The 21,566-nt window shown below is 43.6% G+C and overlaps 2 protein-coding genes across 8 annotated transcripts in view; both read right to left on the minus strand.

The window, feature by feature from the left end:
- Positions 1-254: 254 nt before the first annotated feature.
- On the minus strand, positions 255-6,615 carry NAA20 (N-alpha-acetyltransferase 20, NatB catalytic subunit). Its single transcript, XM_074831712.1, has 6 exons — positions 6,335-6,615; positions 6,146-6,170; positions 5,939-6,029; positions 4,509-4,644; positions 3,362-3,507; positions 255-585 (listed from the first exon to the last, which is right to left on the minus strand). Exons 1-6 carry the CDS (start codon positions 6,385-6,387, stop codon positions 500-502), a joined length of 537 nt encoding a protein of 178 aa, XP_074687813.1. The 5' UTR covers positions 6,388-6,615; the 3' UTR covers positions 255-499.
- A 5,581-nt stretch (positions 6,616-12,196) lies between these two features.
- MSH4 (mutS homolog 4) overlaps positions 12,197-21,566 on the minus strand; it is a 33,328-nt gene continuing 23,958 nt past the window's right edge. For 2 of the 7 annotated variants that reach the window (XM_074831717.1, XM_074831713.1), the window contains 7 exons: positions 20,744-20,868; positions 18,785-18,985; positions 17,453-17,571; positions 16,769-16,897; positions 15,114-15,288; positions 13,364-13,452; positions 12,197-13,019 (listed from right to left, as the gene is read on the minus strand). In XM_074831717.1, coding sequence (XP_074687818.1) covers positions 12,834-13,019; positions 13,364-13,452; positions 15,114-15,288; positions 16,769-16,897; positions 17,453-17,571; positions 18,785-18,985; positions 20,744-20,868 — 1,024 coding nt within the window. In that variant the 3' untranslated portion in view covers positions 12,197-12,833. Of the gene's footprint in view, positions 13,025-13,363; positions 13,453-14,755; positions 14,855-15,113; positions 15,289-16,768; positions 16,898-17,452; positions 17,572-18,784; positions 18,986-20,743; positions 20,869-21,566 lie in introns of all 7 variants that reach the window. The other 5 variants (XR_012624086.1, XM_074831715.1, XM_074831716.1 and 2 more) reach the window with 5 other exon arrangements.

Here is a 21,566-nt window from a genome sequence, read left to right on the forward strand (position 1 = left end):
AAAGCCTCAACTGCTTTAGTTGTCCATATTTTTCAAGTCAACAGCAAACCTAATGTCAGTCCTGTGCCTGTGCCATGAGGACATTTCTACATTATAACAGGTTTATCTTCTATGCAAGTATTAATACATTGCCTTCCCCTGCTGTGTTTTTTGGGTATTGTGCAGTATTTTCATTGGTCATGAATAAATGCAGTTGAACAGTTGTTACTGTTACTGACTTCAGTTATTTTTGGTTTGAAAGAAAACAGCATACATGAGGTAATTCATTTTAATAGTCTCTGAATTTCCAATATTTGTAAGGAAAAATAATGGGTAAGTGCAGGAGTATGCAGCCATTACCAACAGACGCAGTATTAGTAAGCTTCTCAATATTGCTTTTTGGTATTTTATGGGGAAAACCACTGAGCCTAAGTTTTCTCCTCCGTAAGTTCTTGGGGGCTGGGGGTTGGAGGAACTTGATGCTCTTAGTAAGTTGGCTGAAAAAAATCACAGCTTACAGTTACTCAATGTCTTCTGGCCTCACAGGATGAGGCAGAGGTATGATTGATTTCTTCTCTGTATCTCTAGAAAGAGCTTTTCTCATATCTGTGGCAAAAAGAAAAAAGGCTATTACAGTAAGACAGTCATTTCACAAAGCCATATTAAGTGAATTCTGTACTACAATAAGATCATTTTAAATCAAGATTTCACAGAATATCTGGAAGGGACCCATAAGGATCATCAAGTCCCACTCCCTGCTCCTCACAGAACTACCTAAAACTAAACCATATGACTAAGAGCATCATCCAGATGCTCCTTGAACTCTGACAGGCTTCGTGCCGCGACGACCTCCCTGGGGAGCCTGTTCCAGGGACTGACCATCCTCTCAGTGAAGAGCCTTTTCCTAATGTCTGGTCTGAACTTCCCCTGACACAGTTTCATTCCATTCCCTCATGTTCTATTGCTGGTCACCAGAGAGAGGAGCTCAGCATCTCCCCCTCCATGAGGGGGAGGTTGAGGAAGTTGTAGACTGGGATGACGTCCCCCCTCAGCCTTCTCTTCTCCAAGCTGAACAAGCCAAGTGACCTCCTAAATCTTGCCCTTGAGACCTTTCACCATGTTGGTCACCCTCCTCTGGACACACTCCAATAGTTTCATAGAATCACAGGGTGGTTTCAGTTGGAAGGAACGTAAAGCCCATCCAGTCCCACCCCCCTGCCCCGGGCAGGGACACCTTCCACTAGCCCAGGTTGCCCAAAGCCCCGTCCAACCTGGCCTTGAACCCTTCCAGGGAGGGGGCAGCCACAGCTTCTCTGGGCAACCTGTGCCAGGGCCTCCCCACCCTCACAGGGAACAATTTCTTCCTTAATCTCATCTAAATCTCCCCTCTGTCAGTTTAAACCCGTTACCCCTCGTCCTATCCCTACACCCCCTGATCAAGAGTCCCTTCCCCCTTTCCTGCAGCCCCTTTCAGTCCTGGGAGGCCGCTCTAAGGTCTCCCCAGAGCCTTCTCTTCTCCAGCTGAACCCCCCCAACTCTCTCAGCCTGTCCTCACAGGGGGGGTGCTCCAGCCCCCCGAGCATCTTCGTGGCCTCCTCTGGCCCCGCTCGAGCAGGTCCGTGTCCTTCTGATGTTGGTGCCCCCAGAGCTGGACCCAGCACTGCAGGGGGGTCTCCCGAGAGCGGAGCAGAGGGGGAGAATCCCCCGCCTCGCCCTGCTGCCCACACTGCTCTGGGTGCAGCCCAGCACACAGGTGGCTTTCTGGGCTGCCAGCGCACGTTGCTGGCTCACAGTCAGTTTTCCACCCACCAACCCCCCCAAGTCCTTCTCCTTGGGGCTGCTCTCCATCCCCTCCTCGCCCAGCCTGGATTTGTGCTGGGGATTGCCCCGACCCATGGCAGGACCTTGCCCTTGGCCTTGCTGAGCTCCATGAGGTTTGCCCGTCCCACCTCTCCAGCCTGCCCAGGTCCCTCTGGATGGATCCTTCCCTCCCTCCCCTCCATCACACCACACAGCTCGGTGTCAGTGGGAACTTGCTGAGGGTGCCTCGATCCCACCGTCCATGTCCCCAACAAAGATGTTAAACAATGCCGGTCCCAACTCCGACCCCTGAGGAAAGTCACTCGTCACTGCTCTCCACTGGGACATGGAGCCATTGACCACAACTCTGAGTGCCACCATCCAGCCAATTCCTTGTCCACCGAGTGCTCCATCTGCCAAATCCATGTCTCTCCAGTTCAGAGACAGGGATGTTGTGTGGGACAGTGTCACACGCTTTGCACAAGTCCAGGGAGATGACGTCAGTGGCTCTTCCCATATCCACCAGCGCTGTAACCCCATCGTAGAAGGCCACCAAATTTGTCAGGCACAGTCTGCCCTTAGTGGAGCCATGCTGGCTGTCACCAATCACCTCCTTATTTTCCATGTGCCCCAGCATATTTTCCAGGAGGATCCACCCCATGATCTTGCCCGGCACAGAGGTGAGACTGACTGGCCTACAGCTCCCCAGGTCTTTTTTCCCTTTTTAAAAATGATGTCCTGAATGTCATTCAGCAGCAATGTTATCAATTGAAATATAACACCACATGAAACTCAACTGAATGGAAAGGAAATGCCAAGCTAAAAGGACAAATAGATGACTTAAGGCATCTGCAACAACAGTAGATGTCTGTCCATAGCTCTTGTATTTCACAGTACTCACGCATATCAAAGTAATAGTGCAAGAACAGAAAAGATATGCAGCATGGCCACGTAACCCTTCAGTGAGGATACTTAAAGAAAAGAAAGTCTAGAAAGAGGAAGCAGCTCGTATTTCAGTTTTGATAACAGAAGTAACATTAACATAGTTTAATTTCCATGTTCCTTCCCTTTTAAATTGAAAAGGCCACCCAATTCTCTGTCACTGTTGACCACTGACACTTGTAAATTTGTAGTTAGACATCTGAGAAAAACAAAGTTTCAAGTCCCTGCTATGGGAAGAAACAAGGAAAGCACTGCAATTGCTTCCCCCAATAATATTAGCAAAAAGCCCAGCTACTGGGTGTGAGCGTTGCTCAAAAAGAAAAATTATATAAGAAACTGCATTTTTATTTTCACCTTACCTACACGATAAATGTCTTTGTACTTACTAATTTATTCTTGTTTCTTAGTTTATTTTGTCACAGATGCTACAAAACATGTAAACTGCAAGATTAAGTTTTGTAACTGATGTAATCTTCAGTAGGAAAAGCTATCTAAAGGAGTATACAAAATCCCGTTCATCAACAGCTATCTAAACTTGTTTTATATTTAAAAGAAAAAAAAAAAAATATCATTCAAACCAACCCAGGAACCCTCAACATCAGAAACTTACCATTCAACTTGAGGCAGAACAAGTACTTACCATAAGCATCTTCATCTGGCTCTCCATTGCTAGCAGAGTAGTACTCTAGTACTGTCCGGTACACACTGTAGCCCAGTTGCTTATACATATTTACTGCAACCTGATTTGATACTCTCACAAAGAGATCGACGAAAAATCCACCCTTTCTTTGAAAAAATAAAAAGCCAAAAGACCACAGTAAGTATAGCAGGTGAAGGTATTTCTAAGTAATAACCCATAACTTGTAGTCAGACCCAAAGCAGGTCTGATGATGTGGTATGCTCATCAAACCTCTTTCACACTGTAATAACAGATGCACTCCTTTACCAAGGGACAAATCCAGTATAGGCACAAATTTAATTTTATTTTTGTCACATGACTATTCTTTTACACCAGCCAGTGGGTTCAGAATTATGAACAGAAGGAACAGGACAAGATAAACACCCACACAAGCCTCATATCCATGATAAATGATTTAATCCACATTTTAGATTGCATTGGTTTAGGGACTGCCTCCTTCAAAGTAGATGGCAGGGGGGAGTGGTGGAGTTACAGTCACAAAATTCAGTTGCCTAATAGGAGACAGCCCTTCTCCTCACAAGGCAAGTTTTTCAAAACAGCATAATATTTTCCCATTTTACCATCTACAGTTGGGTTGCCCTACCAGCATGAGTTGAGGACACTTCCCTGTGGGTTCATCTGACACTAAATTAAATTTTCAGCAGGTACAAGCAATCAATCACAAGATAGAAAGTAAGCTAAGATACTGTCTGCCATCCAGAAGTTGTTCAAGATTGTGCCTAGGGGAATCACACAAAGCCCATGATTACTGAGTGAGTATGTTGGGGGCCCTACAGGAAATAGTGTTGCTGTTTCATTAAGCACTTTTTCTGCCAAGAAAAGGACCTTTTATACAGTATTTCTACTGGAATTCAGGCTACTTCCTATGCATTCTGGCAAGTTAGCTTTCATAGAAACCTTGAGATCAAACCGCCATGCAACATTTTTAATTCTTGTTCTCTAACTATGGGGAATTTCAGCAAATCAGAACACTACTTAAAGCAAAATTCTGGGTCTGTTTCATGCAAATCAAATATCTAAGTCATGGACAGGTGGGGGTAGAAAGATTACTTTAAAAGATAAATTTAAAGATAAGTATAGTACTCACTTCTCTGAAATTTCTTCCAGTAGTTCCATCAATTTAGCAGCCAAACCCAGCCGTCGAAATTCTGGTGCAACAGAGAGAGCAGTAACGTGTCCATGCCATTCTTCCCTAGCCACAGAGCCTTCTGCTTTACCCATTACTGTGAACATACAGAGCATCAGAGCAGTAGCACCTTTGGAATAATGCACCACCCACAGCCACATGTCTTCACAAAAGAACCAAGGAGTATATAAACGAACACTGCAATGACTGTGGTAAAGGCTCAAACAGGGATGTCTATGCTATTACTCTGTGATTCAGCAACCACTAAAAATGTCATTTTGCTCAAGTATTGCAGTAGTTTCTTAACTACTGTAAAAAATAAAAAAACTTTTGCAAATTCATTGTTGAAGGCATGATTTCCAAGTGAAAATTTTAAGCAACTCTCATGAGTCTTTGAATGGAATTCAGGATCTGACTAAAATAAGGGAGGAATGAAGGCCTAGAAGCCCCAAACTAACTCACCATCCTGGCAACTACTGAAGATTTTTGGTGACTATGGGGCAAAAGAGCTTGGGAAGCTTTGCCAATCTGGCAATAGAAGGTTAAGGCCCTGCAAATACGGTATGTTTAAGGGGGGGGGGGGGGGGGAAAGGTTGTTTTGGGGAGGCTCCTTTGTAGTTCCTATCCTTTCTATACAGAGCCAAACCAGTGTTAGTTCACTAATGAATATTCACGCTTTCACACAGTACTCATAAACATCAGTCACTGCTAATATGCAACTGATGTGGTGAATATGGCGAAACCTTCTGTACAGCAAAAGCTTTAAGCTTTACTATATTAAATACTTTATTTTTCAAGTCTCCGCAAAGACACTTATTCTGTCCTGTTCTCCCCCCACGCCCCTCCCAAAACAGGGGAAAAAAACATGGAAGGAATAAACAAACCAAGAGTTCTATTTGGAATGATTTCTGAAAGACACAAATATTCCACAGCAAATAAGCAAACGACATCTAGACCCAGCTCATTCGTTCCCTTACAATTCATTCCCTGTGCAAAACCCAAGCCCAGCACTTTTACTTACAGATGACTGACAGCGTGTGAGATCAGAGCTGAGTACAGGGACTTAATTCCGGGATAACAGAAATGCTTGTGCACATACATTCACCTGTATAAAACCTGGGTGGACGTTACCACAGCCAGCAGTCCTTGCCCCGCCAGGAACATCAAACTGAAAACTACTGCTGTGAGTTCTATGCAATACCCTTTGGCACCTATGAAACCGGAAGATGATACATAACGTTCCTCTCCCCTGCTGGGTGTTTGGAAAACGCAAAGAGTAAGAAAAGCTCCCGCGTTAGATTATGAACACGCACATCGCCTATTTATAGAAACACGCGATGCCGCGAGACGGTAACGCGGGGCAACCCGGTGCGGGGGCCCGGCACACTCACTGTAACCCATCAGCTCCCCGCCGGGCGCCTCGGCGACAATGAAATACTCGGGCCAGTGGGCCAGGTACTGCAGGTAGAAGGGGATCCCGTACTGCGGCCACGGGTTAAGGACCAAGCTGTCGCCGCCGCGGCCACCCGCGCCAGGCTCCGCGCCCCGCGCCAGGCTCCGCGCCCCGCGCCCGGCCTCCGCGGCAGCGGGAAGGATACGGTCTCCGTCAGCGGGTCCAGGTTGCTGCGGGGGAGAGCAACGCTCACCGCGGGCCCGGGGCTCGCCGGCCGAGGGGGCCCCGAGCGCCCCGGGGGGAAGGGGGAGCCCCTCGCGTGCGCCCGCGGGCCGAGCGCGGCAGAAAGGGGGGCGAGGGGCCGGGGGGCGAGGGAGAGGCGGGCGGCACTCACATGTTGTTGAAGCGGAAGAGGTCGTCGCAGGTGAAGGCGCGGAGCGTCGTCATCCCGGTCCCGGTCCCTGGCGCTGCCACCGCCCCGGACGCGCTCCCGCCGCTCAAGGGCCTTTTCCGCCACCGGGACCCGGCAGCGGAAGCCGCGCGCCCCGGCCCGACGCCTGGTCGGAGCTCCCCCCCGCAGGAAGCCACACCTCCCGGCAGGTGCCGGGGCGCAGCACGGCCGCCCCGAGGCCCGAACGCTGCGGCTCCCGCCGCCCTCCGCGGGCCCCGAGATTTGCCCCTGCGGGTCTTCGCCCCGCTGGGGCCGGGGGCTGCCCCGCGACCGGCCCCTGCCCCTCCGGCAGGGCTCCGAAGCGTCCCTTCCCCCGCTCCCCGTCACCCGCTGCCTTTCCTGCGGGTCCCCGGTCCGCTAACCCCGGCCGTCGCCGCCCCGGCCCCCCGCTGCGCCGCCAGCCACCGCCCCGTGGGTGTCGCCGCGCTCGGGACGTTCCCAGGCGCGGGGCCCGCCCGGCCCCGGCCCCCCGCGGCGGCTGCAGCCGCAGGGCAGTTCCCAGCGCCGGCGGCTCCGCTGCCCCACGCCGGCCCCGGCCAGCGCACCCGCCCCGCTCAGCCCCGGGACACGGGGACCCCGCCATCGGCCACCCGCCCCCTCCTGCCCTGCCCCTGGCCCAGAGCAGCAGCCCCGGGGAACACGGGGCCATGGCCGCCACCCCAAAGACACTCCGGTGTTCTGGGGCTGTGGAGGTGCCCCCCAGATCCTGTCAGCAGTTTGCTGAACGCTAAAAGAGCCTGGGGGTGCACCAAAAGGAAGAGTATTAAGGGGAGAAGAAAACAAATGCAAAGCTCTTGGGATGAAATAAAGGGAAGAACAAGAAAATACCAGGGGATGGCAAGGGTAAATGGAAGACTCTGGGTGCACAAGGCAAAGGGAGAGATACATGGAAGGAGAAACGGCTGATCTTGAAGCACACCAAAAAAACATCAGGAAAACTCGGAGACGGGAGAAAGCAGGAAACTTTGTGGTATGTTGCAAGACAAATGCACGGCTCAGGGGCAGACAGGAAGGCACGTGGAGGACTCTGGACCAACTCAAAATGTGAACTGAGGGATTCAGAGGGCAAATGGAGGGCTTTTGGGTACATCAAACTACAAATGAAGGACCAGGGCAATCCCCTGCAGCCCTGTGAACAGCACTGGGGTTCTTCCAGAACCCCCAGGGACCCAAAGGCATCTGAGACACTTGGGGACCAGCCCCCATCCCCCTCAGGCACAATGGGTACCCTCTTACCCTGCGCACTGTCCTCAGGCACTTTTTACTGAGTGCAGAGACTGCAGGAACCACGGCAAAGTGATAGAGTGCAAAGAATAAAACAACTTTTAAATTAATGCACATAACCACCACTCGGGAGTGACTGCCACAGCCCTCCAAGGGCCAGCACCCTCTCCCTTCCCCTGACACCTTCAGAGCCATTACTGCAGTAGCATTCCTCAGTTGGGTGGGTTCTTCATGTGACAAGTCACTGAGTAACTGCCAGACTCTCCTCTGCTTTTTCCTTCAGGGACAGGATTCAGTTCTGGTATTTCAGAGGAAAAAAAAAAAACTCTGATCGTGCCTGTCTGCACCTCTGCCCTACCCCTAGAGCCCTGCAATAAACTTCCACAGCTCTCACCTCCCCACAACAGCCTCAGTGCATGATGCCCGCACTGCATCAAAGCGAGCCATCGGAACCAAGCTCAGAGCTGAATGCTGGGGGCACAGGGGGAGGTTACTGCCAATATTCTGACCAGAAAAGTAACATACAGTGAGGAGTTAGCGGTCAGCATAACTCTTTACCTGAAAAGGTGGAGGCTAGTGCTGTGCTATGGCCTACACTGGAAGCGCAGCAGAACAGAACACGCACACCAGGAATGGTTGCTCTTTATAGGCTTGGTTTTGGCCGCCATTCCTAAGTGACCTCACGCAGATGGCCCACGTCAAACAGACGTTGCTAGAGAGACCTATGACACAACAGCGTTTCAGAAAGCAGAGGCAGGTGCAGGCTAGTGCTGTGCACAGGTGGAAGAGGAGCAGAATGGGGCTAATGACACCGGTTTGCATTAAGAGAGAAATGTGGCTCAGTGACAGCATCACAATCACAATTCAAGATGCACTGGGTGGCAGTCCTGCCTAGGGGGACAGAGGCCCAGGAAGCTTGGCAGAGGCACGTAAAGAGAAAAAGTGATGCAGAGCTAGACAAACACAGAGATGGATGAAGGGCTAGAAAAAGCTAAGAATGTATAGCCAGATGGACAGGGACACAGGTACAGAAAGAAAGGGATGGAGGGCCAGAAAGAGTAATGGAAGACCAGACAGAGGGACAGGGAGTGGAGAAGGGGAAAAGAGGGATGTAGAGGTGGACAGACAGATATAGGTCAGAAAAGATGGATGGAGAGCCGGGCAGGGGGTAAGGGAACTAGACAGACAAACTGAGTGAGACAGAGAGGCGTACAGAGAGATGGGCAGAGAAAGGAAGGGATGGGTTGCCTAATGGGGGACAGCAGGGACTGGGTGTGAAAGCAAAGCATGAAGAGCTGGACAGAGGGACAGGGAATGGAAGAGAGGAAAAGAAGGATAGTAAAGCAGAGGGATGGAGTGAGAAACAGATGAGGAGCTGAACAGAGGAATGGGAAGCATGTTGTAAAATATGGAACTGAGTAGAGCTCTAGAACTGGTTTGACTGAATAAAAAGTGCAAGATTGAGTTGTGCTTGGAAGCAAAGATGGGTAAAATGTTGCTACAGAAAAAAATAACATTTATGAAATTCTTGAGAACAAGGCAAGGGAAAATAACAGAAGACTGGCAAGGAGGATTGTAAACATGCCCAAGTGACTTGCAGCTAGGGTGCAGAAAACCACATACATCGTACTAATTGTTTAGTCTTGTGTATTTGACAAGTAGAACATTTGTGTCTAGAGAACATATCCCTTGACAGACCCAGAGGCACTCTACTGACCACGCTCCAGATTCCTGCCCTGCTGTGGGAAAGGTCAAAGCACAGTGGTGAACTACGCCTGCGTGAATCCCTGGCACACAGGCAGCCCCAGCAGGGCCATGGATCCTCTAGCAAGGACCCAGCTCCGCGGTGCCTGTGTCCCCGCTTGTGTACCTCTGCCCAGGTGCTGCTCTGGGGATCCCCTGGCCACGAGGTAACAAAAATAAATTTACTCTTTGCATTTCATCCATGGTTTTGAGGTTGTACCTGCGTCCTGCCTGTGCCAGCTCACACAGACCTGGATGGTGCTCTAGTGATTCTGAAGGAAGATTTGCTTAGTTTGAGGTTATACTGTGGGTTCGAGTTTTGTCTTTGAAAATTCTGGATGGGATGCAGTGGAAGGCGTTTGGGTACATGTTTCAGGATAGTGAAAGATGCCTCTCTTGACCTAGAATTTGAAATCAGGAGATGCTGGGAAGGTTCTGGCAGACAGTGCACGGCAATGTGAGATATGTCAGATCTGTGGTAATTTAAGGGACAAGGTTTTGGTAGGAGAAAATGGATTCAAAGTCTGTCATTGCAGTGGAACTGTGATGAGGATTTCAGAGTTGCCAGGAGCAGGAGGGACTGCTTTTCAGGATGGTGGTGGAGCTGTGATGGGGGATATGAAAGTTGTTGGGAACAGGAACAGACCACTTTCAGACTGGTGGTTCTTGATCCTTTGAGGTGTTAGTAAGTGGGGTATAAAGTTACACCAGTCTCCCATTTGAGATTCTTTTCCTGCAGAATCACAAGGATTATTTAATGACACACCCTTAAGAGGAGAAGCTCAACTGCTCACTTGAGTGCTGTGGTTATGACAGACTCTCCAGCCAAACTGGACTTTGGACTGTTTTGCTGCAAGATCAAGCCTTTATTTCTGAACTGCTAGACTAAAGGCACTTCTGTTACTGTGACCAAAGCTGGTTCAAAAACTGGTTATGGTTACAGTAGGCCTTACTATGTATCGGATTAATTCCCAGTATTGTAGCCTAAAGCAGTATTGTCTATTCAGTAAGGTGGGTTTTTTTAATGATTACACATCAATACATAGTTCTGTTAGTATTAAAACTGTACAGGTCAAGTCTTGGGTGGCCATCTCTGCTGACTGAAATACAGGTTGAAAATGTGTAGCCAAGTGGAAAGCAAATTTCAGAAGTAAATTTAGCCTTGGTCTTTCAGACCCAAAGGGGTGACAGTGAATTCTAGTGTCTTTTTGGTTTATGAGATTTTTGCTTTTTCTGTTTATCAATTGCCTTGTCCCTTTGCAGGCCTGTCGCTGCCAGGAATTTTGTGGAGGAAGAAATAAAGACCTAAGAAAGTGAGTGTATGTCTTTCTGTGCTGGCTTTGGATTCTCAATTCACACTCCAAATAACATTTCTTCTGTCAGGCAGCCTTGTCTCACAGACAGGTGGAGATAGCAGCCCTGGTTTTGAGGAAAGTCTGCATTAAAAAGCTGAAGTTAGTGCAGACAGTAAATGCATTGTATACTTTTCTAGGACAAGACGTTTACAGACTATGCAAAATAGGAATCTTGTCACAGAGGTGAATGGTCTGTTCAAGTTTCAGGGGTTTATCAGACAACGTTGCATGCCTTTTGACTTCTACTGTCAGCTGTTGACCAGGCTTAGTTTAAAAGCTCGCTCTTCGTGTTTGTCACTGAGATTGGCACCTTGAGCGAGCAACTGCAGGAGCAAGAGAAGGGCATTTAAAAAACCAGCAATCTGACTTGCTTCTCATGCAGTTGTGGAGAGGGGACAGGAAAAGACAAGCCTTCTGTTGCCCTCTGAGCTTTCCGTTTCCCTGCAATTCCCCCACTGTAAACTTCCTGAGATCCGCTTTGCTTCAACCAGCATTCTCAGATTGGCAATAAAGCTCACTGTACAGCCCTCGGAGGTACTTATTTTTTTTTACTTTCTCCATGGAGTTCTGGACAATGCTAGCAAAGACCCTAAAATTCAAGCCAATTTGTCTACTGAGGACTGTTTACAGGTGATGCAAAAATGAGTCTGAAAGTACCTGTATTATCTTTTTGTTTTCTGGTTGCTCTCCTTGGCATCCAGCTGTCTTTAAAAAAAAAAAAAAATAAAACCTCCATATTTAAAATCTGTTTCAAGAGAGCAGTATGCAGAGTATTTACACACCCAGTCCAGAAAGAATGGAAGCAACCCAAAGTCTCTGAAATAAGGTGTGCAAAAGAGGGGAACAGTTCTGACAGGGTCAGACTACTCCAGGCTCCCTGGCACAAGCCCCTAGAAGGGTCCTGTTGGGTGCTGTGGTGGCTGACCCCAAGAGCGAGACACGCACCCTGTCCAGTCAATGCCTGAAACGTGCATCCCTTACTGCCTGGCTCCTCTTAAGAAACCTGAACGCAAAATACTTTTTTCTGCCATGATCCTCGCTGGGGTAGACAACAAATATTTTACTGATGGATATGAGTGATATAACTGGCAACATTTAAGGCCTGAAGAGAGGGGAATTGTGGTTAATAGCTTAAATCAATAAAAAAACCTTCTTAGGTAAAAAACCACAGTGCACCCACTACAAATGTTATTCTGTTGCAGTGGTATGTTTACAAAGGTAGATACATAAAAAGGAAATATATTTATAACTATATATAAAAATATATCTGTTGTTATAAAGTAGATACTGCACTGTTGCGTATTACCCATTTTAAGATACACACACAATAAATTATACACACATACAGATATATATAAAATACATATATAAGAACTCTTGGTCAAAGTTGGTTAGTAGGAAGTGAGGAAAGAATCCCTTCAAGCTGGACTACATGGCTGCAGTCACTCAATTAAGTTGTACTTAAAAAAAATAATCAAGGAAGGAGGATATTCAATTTTATTGATTTCCTGTTACTCACTTTCTAAACAAAAACTGACCAACAGTGTCAATACTACAGTAATTCGCTGTTACTGCGTTACAAAAAAAGCTCTGGCTGCCCAGTTCTGGAGAAGCAGCAGTCCTGGACTGCCTACATTATGTTGGACTAAACGTAATGTCTGAGAGAGCCAGAGCCCTCCCTGAGCAGGGAACAACAGGACTCATGGATGCACACTCCAGAGTGCAAGTAGAGCTTGCCTATGCAAGGCGAGTGGGGGGACCATCTATTTCAAGGACTGCTTTTTGTTAAGCAAGATCTTCAGTATCAGATGTAAGAGCTGTAATACTGATACACTGCATAGAAAATACTAAACATTACACAACTTTTTTGCCTCTAAAATAATGAGACATATAGTTCATTATCAGAAAGAACTGTGTTCCTCAGACAAAGTAAATGTTTTTATTTCAGGTATGTTTTGGGGTGAAAAACCATGAAGGATGTGGTCTTTCAGTAGTGAGTATAATTTAGATTAAGAATTAAGAATTTTAAAACATCAAAAACCAGTGTTTTCTAATACTACGGAAAAAAAATAGAATAATCTTTCAGTCACAAAAATTCAAGCAACAGCCTATGTTACACATCACTGTTGCTCACCATTTTGACCGGGTGCAGGACAACTGGCTTCATACTTTTTCTTCAAGCCTTTCAAATATATACGCAAACTGTCGGGATCCAGTCGAGAATTTCTGGCAGTCTGAACCAATCTCATTGCTAAATGGTATACAGCTCTCTGTTTCATCATCTCAGGAGTACTCTTCTGCCTGTGCTGTTCTTGAAAACATACACATGCATTAAAATATTAAATCAATTATGTTCTATTACTAAAATACTATCACTAGCTATTTTCCAGCCTATTTCTGATCTCCTGATTCTTGGTTTGTACACCAACATTACACCTAATACTCCTTAACCCTAAGGAATGCTTTGTGTTGTCACCTAACTGTGACTTTCAGTATAATCTCTTATAACTGGTTCCAGAAATACAAATTTTAATTAAATCTATTTTCATAAAACCATAGGCAGTGCTTATCCTATATCCTTTCAGAAACTGAAAATACATGAGTTTTATAAAAACTGTGAATTACAACATTATAATTTTCTACTACATACCAAAATTTGTTTTGCAATACGATTTGTGATTTCCTTTGCATCCAAAATTACAGATGATGGTAGGGAGGAAACTTCTGCAGCTTTTAATCCTAAACATATAAAACACAGATCAGGATTTCTGATGTAATTTTTTTTTCCTACCTTCCACACTGTGTTTGCCAGAATTAACTTAGCCTATTTTTTTAAAGGGTGAAGTTTTAATTTTTATTAAAATAACTTTGATACAGATTTTCTCTGTGTCTTTTTTTTTTCCTTTTCCTTTTAATAATAAACAACATGGCTTTGAGAGCTACAAAATAAAATGTCTACTTTGTTGCAATGCTACATCTAAGATACACTTTCATATGAAGTTACTGCTGGTGGTAATACTGTAACTGGGCAGGATGAGACACATTAGGGGGTAAGACGAAAAAAATGGCAGTGGTGTTAACAGCTTTCTCTGTTTAGTTTTTTCATTTGGCAGGCCGGAAAATACTGAGGTTGTGCTAAACGTGCTCTCCATTAAATTCAGACATCCAGTGGGTATGGATGTCATGTTCCAACTTCCACTCTGTTGCCAGTAGCCAAGCTGCCAGATATTCAGGGTAAGAAACAGATGTAAAACATTTTTTTTCTGCCCTAATACATTTTTCTTTACTTCTTCCTTTGCCTGTGGCCCTGGCTGTCCTGAGGAGATTCTGTGCTTCATTGTGTGCTTTAATGCTGTAGGGTTAAAAATGAAAAAGGGTTGAGAAAAGCCCTTGCACTCTTACTTAGAATCTAGCTTTGCTCAAGTAAAGCCAAGACACCAAGTTACTAAAGGTCTCCTCTGAGAATACTCTCTAAACATACAATTTTTCTGAGTTAATGGTGTTGTAGCATCTGAAATTGAGCTTGTGCTGCCAAAGGTAAAGAAACTTATTCTGAAATTCTGATAAAGACACATTTTAAATCCAGTTAATTGAAGCTTGACTGGAATAATTGGAGTCTTCAGTTACCACTAGCTTGCAAATGTCACGTGTAGCTAATTTCCTATTGATTAAATGTCACCTAACTCAAGGATCCAACTTCAGAATCCAGTATTTGGAAACATATGGATTTCCGTAACTCTTTAAAACATGTAGCTATGCCTTACTGTCACTCACTCATTTCTTTATTGACCCATAATCCATCAATCTGTACAGTCTTCAGTATGATTTATTCTGAAGTTAGAAGAGATGTAAACCCACTTTCCTGAGAACACCGATTCGTTAGCGCAACCTCTCAAAACAGCCTTAGTCTGATACACAGTAAAATTCCTGTCCTTTTTTAAAGCAACTTGATTCCTTTTTGCTAATCAAAAAGGACCAAGCCGCTATTTAACTGATACATCCTTACTTATGCCAGACATGTAAGAGTTTACATAACACAAACCTCAGCATTCACAGCTTTAAGTCTCTCTGAACTTTCACTCACTTCCATAAGTGGAGATTAAATCAACTCAAGAACTGTGTGCTCAGAATGGCTCATCTCCTTCAAACAGAGGTGAATCAAGTATCACTATGAAATTTCATGTAAGTTCTTCATACTACCCCAAACTACTATGCTACTACATGGTTACTTAAAACACACAAGTAATTGGAACATGTTACAGATCTGCAGTCGCTACTCTATGAGAGAGATACAAACTCAGCAGAAATCTGTCATCAGAAAAATATTGTTAGATGCCTGATAACTGAAATAGTATCTTATATAATCTTTACTAAGTTGAAGTCATAGTGGAATCCGTTACCGTAGTTCTTTTCCTCTGTATATCCTCTAGAGAGTGTGTAAGTGTAAGCAATTTTCTCCTTATTTCCAGCACTGCTTCTCACATGTTGCACTTCAAAATGGTGATTTTCCACATTGGGATACAAAGCATCTATATGACACAATTCCAGGAAATGTGTAGCAAACAATGTAAATGCCTGAATAAGGAAACAAGAAAGAAAATTTATTTTGGAAATGATCCTGGAATAAATTACAATAAATAAGAAAAATTAAGTGATCTCACAGATGCCCAAGCTTTCCTCCAAAACACTGAAAAGCTGTCTTTAAATTACTAAAGCAAATTAAAATCTTTAAGTGATAAGTTCTACCATCGGCAACGCTATTTCTCCCAACTGGGGATTCTTCCACTCCTTTCTCAATAGAAGGAAAAGAATATCAGAAGTAACAGGAAATCCATGATGCTTACAAAATTTGACTAGGGTTAATTTGAATGACTGTCAAATGGTTGCATTAATACTCTCGGGGAATGTTTTGCCAAAAGTACAAGCCACAGAAAATATCTGAGCTTTTCAAATCAAACCACAGAAGTACTCTGAATAAACTCTGATGAGAAACTGAACACCTAAACACTTATCTCAAAAAGCTGACAACAACTTGAGGTTGATCACCTAACGAATAACAGAGGTGAAACTTCCAACCCATCTGAAACCATCTTCCACTCTTCTAAACAAGCCTCTAACCTCTGTGACCAATTCCTAAGTTGTGTGACACCACCACTGTACTTTGGGAAGGCAACAGCCAGGTAAAGAGGTTCACCTTCAGCATTCAGGCATACAAAGCTGTGCTAAGCAAAACTAAAGAGACTGGGTTATTCTCTTTCTAGACAGAAACACAAGCTTGCAAGCAAGTTGGAAAGAGACTGGCTGGGATAGTCTTAATTTTCGTCATAGTAGCTTGTAAGGTGCTATGTTCTGGATTTGTCACCAAAACAGTGCTGGTAACACAGGGGTGTTTCTGTTACTGCCGAGCAGCACTTGCACAGCATCAAGGGCTGTTCTGCTCCTCGCCCTGCCCTGCCAGCGAGGGGGCTGGGAGGCACAGGGAGCTGGGGGCGGGCACAGCCGGGACAGCCGACCCCAGCTGACCCCAGGGACGTCCCAGACTGTATGACGCAGCAATTAAAAGCCGCGGAGAAGAAGAAAGAAGAGACATTCAGAGTGACAGTGTTTGTCTTCCCAAGTAATCACTTTGCGTGATGGAGCCCTGCTTTCATGGAAATGGCTGAACAGTCGCCTGCTGATGGGAGGTAGTGAATGAATTCCTTCTTTTGCTTTGCTTGTGTGGGCAGCTTTGCTTTACCTATTAAACTGTCTTTATCTCAGCCCACACGTTTTTACACTTTTACCCTTCTAATTCTCTCCCCCATCTCACTGTGTGGGGAGTGAGTGAGCAGCCGGGTGGTGTTCAGCTGCCTACTGGGGTTAAATCACAACCACCAGTGAACAGAAGCGCAGGTTGGGCAGCATTTTTTCTCTATCACTGATTTTTGCTATTCACTAGTTAGGAAAAAATATCATATTTTGGCAAGAAATATCTACAAAACTGAAGTTAAATTATGAGAAAATACTGTATGACAAACTAATTATGAGGTTTAATTTTTTTTCAAAATAGAATTACCTTTAAATTCAACAGATATTCACAAGCAGCGTAACAAATGCCAATACCTTCTTCAGCACTGGTACCTCTACCCAGTTCATCAATTATGATGAGTGATTTGTCATTAGCATTTTGTATGATGTATGTTATCTAGGAAAATATTTAATATGTGTTATCAGTCCTATAAATGCATTCTTTAAAAACTCAAATAGGAATACTGCTACTAATAGGAATACTTTGTGTTATTAAGATGAAACAATGCAGAAATTTTTAAAAAATCTTGTCACATCCACAAATTTTACCTTTTCACAGCTTTCAAACAGCTGTCATTTCTAATCAGGCAAAGACTCACACTACAGCACTCTTTCTCTTTTCCATTGAACATATCACTTTCTCTCAAAATCATATCAGTTTGGGAGAGGCAACTGACAGGGCTTAGGCTCCTACAAATAATCATTTAAGGTCTAAGAAGTAACAAAATGTTGACACTACTGTTCAGCAGAGCACTGGTTTTCACTCGTATTGGGATATCTTTTTATTTAAAATATGCCTGGTTTTCTGTGGTTTAGCATTAAGTAACAGATGAAAGCTGAATTTTTGACTGCTTTCCAAAGTACACTCTTTCAGTGGAAATATACTAGTATAATTTCTATTAACTTAGCAGTAAAAATGGGCCTTGGACCCTGGGTTAGCTATGTTTAATACCTCTTTCATTTCCTTCATGAATGTTGATGCATTTGTTTCTATATCATCATCCATACCTATTCTGGTAAAAATTTGCTCTGCAATTCGAAAAGAACAATACTCTGCTGGGACATAAGAACCTACAAAACAAGTAAAATATGAGTTTTCTCATATCAGTGTGACAAATGGCAATTTGCCTGACTATGTCAGCAGGGGGAAAAAAAAAAATCAATCACTTTTACACTTGGTCTTTATGCACTGTAGAGAATGCATCTTATTCTATAAAGTTTCACAAGAATATGTTCTACCATTACTTTATAAGAAAAAATTATTATGTAGATACCATAATTAAAGAAGCTTATCAGTAAAACCTTAAGAAATTGTATGCCTGAAGCTGTGTGTCAGTCTGAAGGGATGCAAAAGTGTAAATAAACACTAGGATTAATTTACACTTCTGTAGCCACTAAATTACTAAACCCAAGGAATCTTAGTTTCCCAAAACCAAGATTATATTGCCTTTGTCCGAGTTTGAGGCGTATTAGTTTTACTGAATAGAAAAGAGCAGGAAACCTGCCAAAATAACTGTTACAGTCTCCTTTATTCATATTAAACTCATGTTTTTGAGGGCAATTCCTGAAGAACTTGCAGTTGTTGGGGACTGGACCCACAAACGCATGGTGGAAAATTTTATTCTCCACTGCTAAGTAGTTTCATTCTAGTAGAGTTAGGGTCAGCCTACTGAGGTCTTTTTCCTGTGCTACCAGACTTAATTTATCTCCAAGGTAAAAATCATGAGGAATTCCTGAGTATAGGGATGAGTCTCAGTTAGACTTTATAAACATTTGTTTTACTTTTATAATTTTAGTGACAGAACCTTGAAGTATTTATTACTACTTTTATTTTAAGTAGTTGTTTATTTATCTATTAATTCTATATGGCTGCAAGCATGTTTCTCTACATAACTGAGGTATGCTCAAGTTCATCTGTTCCTTTTGGATGACTAACACATACGTAGCCCAGTGGGCATACTTCAAGGACACTCTCTATCAATCTAGCATAAGGTGCTCTAGAGAATTAAAGCATACAACTGTGCTCCTCCTAAATACAGACTGAGGAGGCTTCCAGACACGCAGACAGGGCCCCATAAGTTTCCAGTGGCAGACCCAAAACCTTGCAGTGGCCTCTGTCAGCAACACGAGAGAGCTGGTAGGAGCAAATGGACTAAAAATTGCCTGTTACTATTTAGACAGAATGTTATTCTAGAAGCCAAATCATTCAATCTCATAAATATTTTTAACTAGAAAACACTAAATGTGTTGCAGAAGATTACTAATATGGTATACTCTTACTCACCAATCTGTGCCATAATTTGACAGAGAGCTATCTGTTTTAGATATGTTGACTTTCCACTCATATTTGGTCCTGTAATAATGACAAAATTGTTACCCCCTGTCAGATACGTGTTGTTAGACACAGGTTTTTCCACAGCTATCTTTTCAAGAATGGGATGCCATCCCTGCTTGATCGCTAAAGTATCCGTAAATTCTGGACGAACTAAACGAGAAGAAGGATGTAAAACATTGCAGAGTTAGTATGAAAACCTTTACATTATTAAACTAGTGCATTCTGAAGTTAAGTAATTCTTGCAGAGCAGAAATCAAACTCTGTGGTCCTGACTCCCTGATCTTTACTTTCATGTAGTGAGCCAGACTAACATGCAGCATTTGGGAAGAATTACCAGCCACTTTCAGGCACAGATTCTGATTATATGCAAGTCTTCATGATTTATTACTACAAAAAGAATCCCATAACTAACACTTGATTTCTAAATTAACATTCTGTGCTTGTGTTCTGTAATAGGTAGGGTTGGACTCCAGTAATAAAGAAAAGTACTGAGACTGAAACTTGAGAAGTAATTAAAACAGAAAACCTGCAAGCCAGTTTCACAGTTAATATATTTTTAGTAGTTTATTTTTATACTGCTATGAGTATATAAAGTACAGAGGTCATGAACCCTGTTACTACTAAATATGTACCTTATTATTTAAGCACAGGAAACAAGGAAGTAGGATTCCTTCTATTTTTGTTACATTTTATCATATTGATTATTTGGGTGTATACTATGCCTGCACAGATCCATTCCATACGGTGACTATCTGTATGTATTTCTGTCAGATTTCTGGACCTACTCTGTATGCCTCCTTTTTGTCTACCTCCATGGCAGTACCCCAGGCTAACAGAGAAGCATTGTTAAATCTGGTGGTCTGTTTAAATGGAGCAGCCTTCAAGCAAGAAATGCCAAAACCGTTTTTCAGGTTTAAACATTGGGGAACTCTTAATTACCTGGTGTAGGTTTTAGTCATTTAATGATTTCGATGAGAGAATCAAGTGGCAAAGAGGACTGAAAGCTACAAATGACAGTCCATTTCTTTTGGCGGACACACATTCATGCCTGGCTGTGCAAACTGCAGGTGTAGATTTATGGGGTAAGCTATGTGGCTTTGGTCTCCTTACTGCTGAAGAAAACTTGTGCTCAGATTCATTTGGTGGTTAAAGGCTGTGATGCCTCACTGTTCAGTTACATATCAATTCACGTGCTATGACTGGAACCATCAGCACGTGAAGATTCACAGGACATACTGCAAAGTGAACTGATCCTGCTCATGAACTGGAAATTACATTGCAGCATCAGTAATGATGAGCTAATGTACCCCCTGAGATGGCTTCCAGATCTACACAGTATCTACACTGTACTGTAGATAAGTATCTCATGTCAACATTAATTGAAGACAACGTGCTCATTTGTACATTGCAGAACTGGGCTAAGGAAGCCCGGGATGAACAATATGCAGGTAAGCACATGATTCTGGACTCCTTAGAACACTCTACTTCCAAAAATGTCTAAAAGTGCAACAGAAATTGAAGCAGACAAATAAACGTAGCCACATATTTTATTTTACGGTATATACTTAATGTTGATCTGCTTATATTATCTTGTGCCCTTTAAACTCAGAATGTTCACAGACTTCATGCTTTTAAACAGAATATGCTTAAACCGGCTATCTTGAAAAAACTGGCTATGAAGGCTTACAGCAGCTGAATGTCAGAATGTAATTTCAATAAAAGGAAACAGAAAGAACATCAGCACAAAATGGGCAATGATAGAGCAGAGACACCCACCTAGAGCCTACCAAGACCCAGAAAAATAAATGACGTGGGCTTAGCAATTGGAAAAGTAGAAAAAACAGCCTGGATATTCTCCAACAGGAGGGTCTTTACCTGGCCCATGACAGAATCAAAGAAGAAACTTACCATAATCAGAAAGAGTGCAGGCATGGGCAAACGAAAGCAGCATATCCAGCATTGACACAATGTCAGACAGCTTGTACAGGCAATGGATGTGTTCATAGATCTCGTTCAGTAGTTTACACACTACTCTGAAATAAGACACTGATTTAGTTGTTGCACAGTACATACTGTCATTTTATACAACTTACAGAAATAAAGGAAGTTAATACTGTTCATAATCCATACATGAGGAGTTTAGTCCTAAAATGCAATCACCTCTGCCAGATACAAGCAAATGAATAAATTTCTTTGAAGCAAATTAAGTTCTTATACCATCATCTCAGATCAAATTCTGCTATCAGACACGAGACACATAGCTCAAATACCAACAGCTCATAAGAAAGCTTCACAAAGAGAATTAACTAAAAATATAGCTATGGAATCAAGCACGTTTTATTAACATGTCACATGCGACTCTAATTCCCTCAGGCCTTCACATTAATAAAAACCCCACATGGTTTCTAGAAAGAATTTCCATAAAATTGGCATGCAACATTACACTTAGTAAGTCTTCTGAAATAGAGAGCAGAGCAACATGACATGCAGTAAGGACAAAAGACAGAAATAGACAGTTCTACTGTAAATGCAAGGAACTGATTGAAAGTAACGATAGCACATTACAAAACTAATGCATTCATTGTGTCATTTTGCGTAGATAATTCACCCACAAAAATCTAACAAATATGGTGGCCACCCTTATTAATAAATGCCTATATATTTGTAATCACGTTTAATACAATACACACTTTGTGGTGGTTTTTTTTTGTTTCGGGAAGTACACTCGATC

Source organism: Strix aluco, chromosome 8, assembly GCF_031877795.1.
Source record: "Strix aluco isolate bStrAlu1 chromosome 8, bStrAlu1.hap1, whole genome shotgun sequence".
Lineage (NCBI taxonomy): Eukaryota > Metazoa > Chordata > Aves > Strigiformes > Strigidae > Strix > Strix aluco.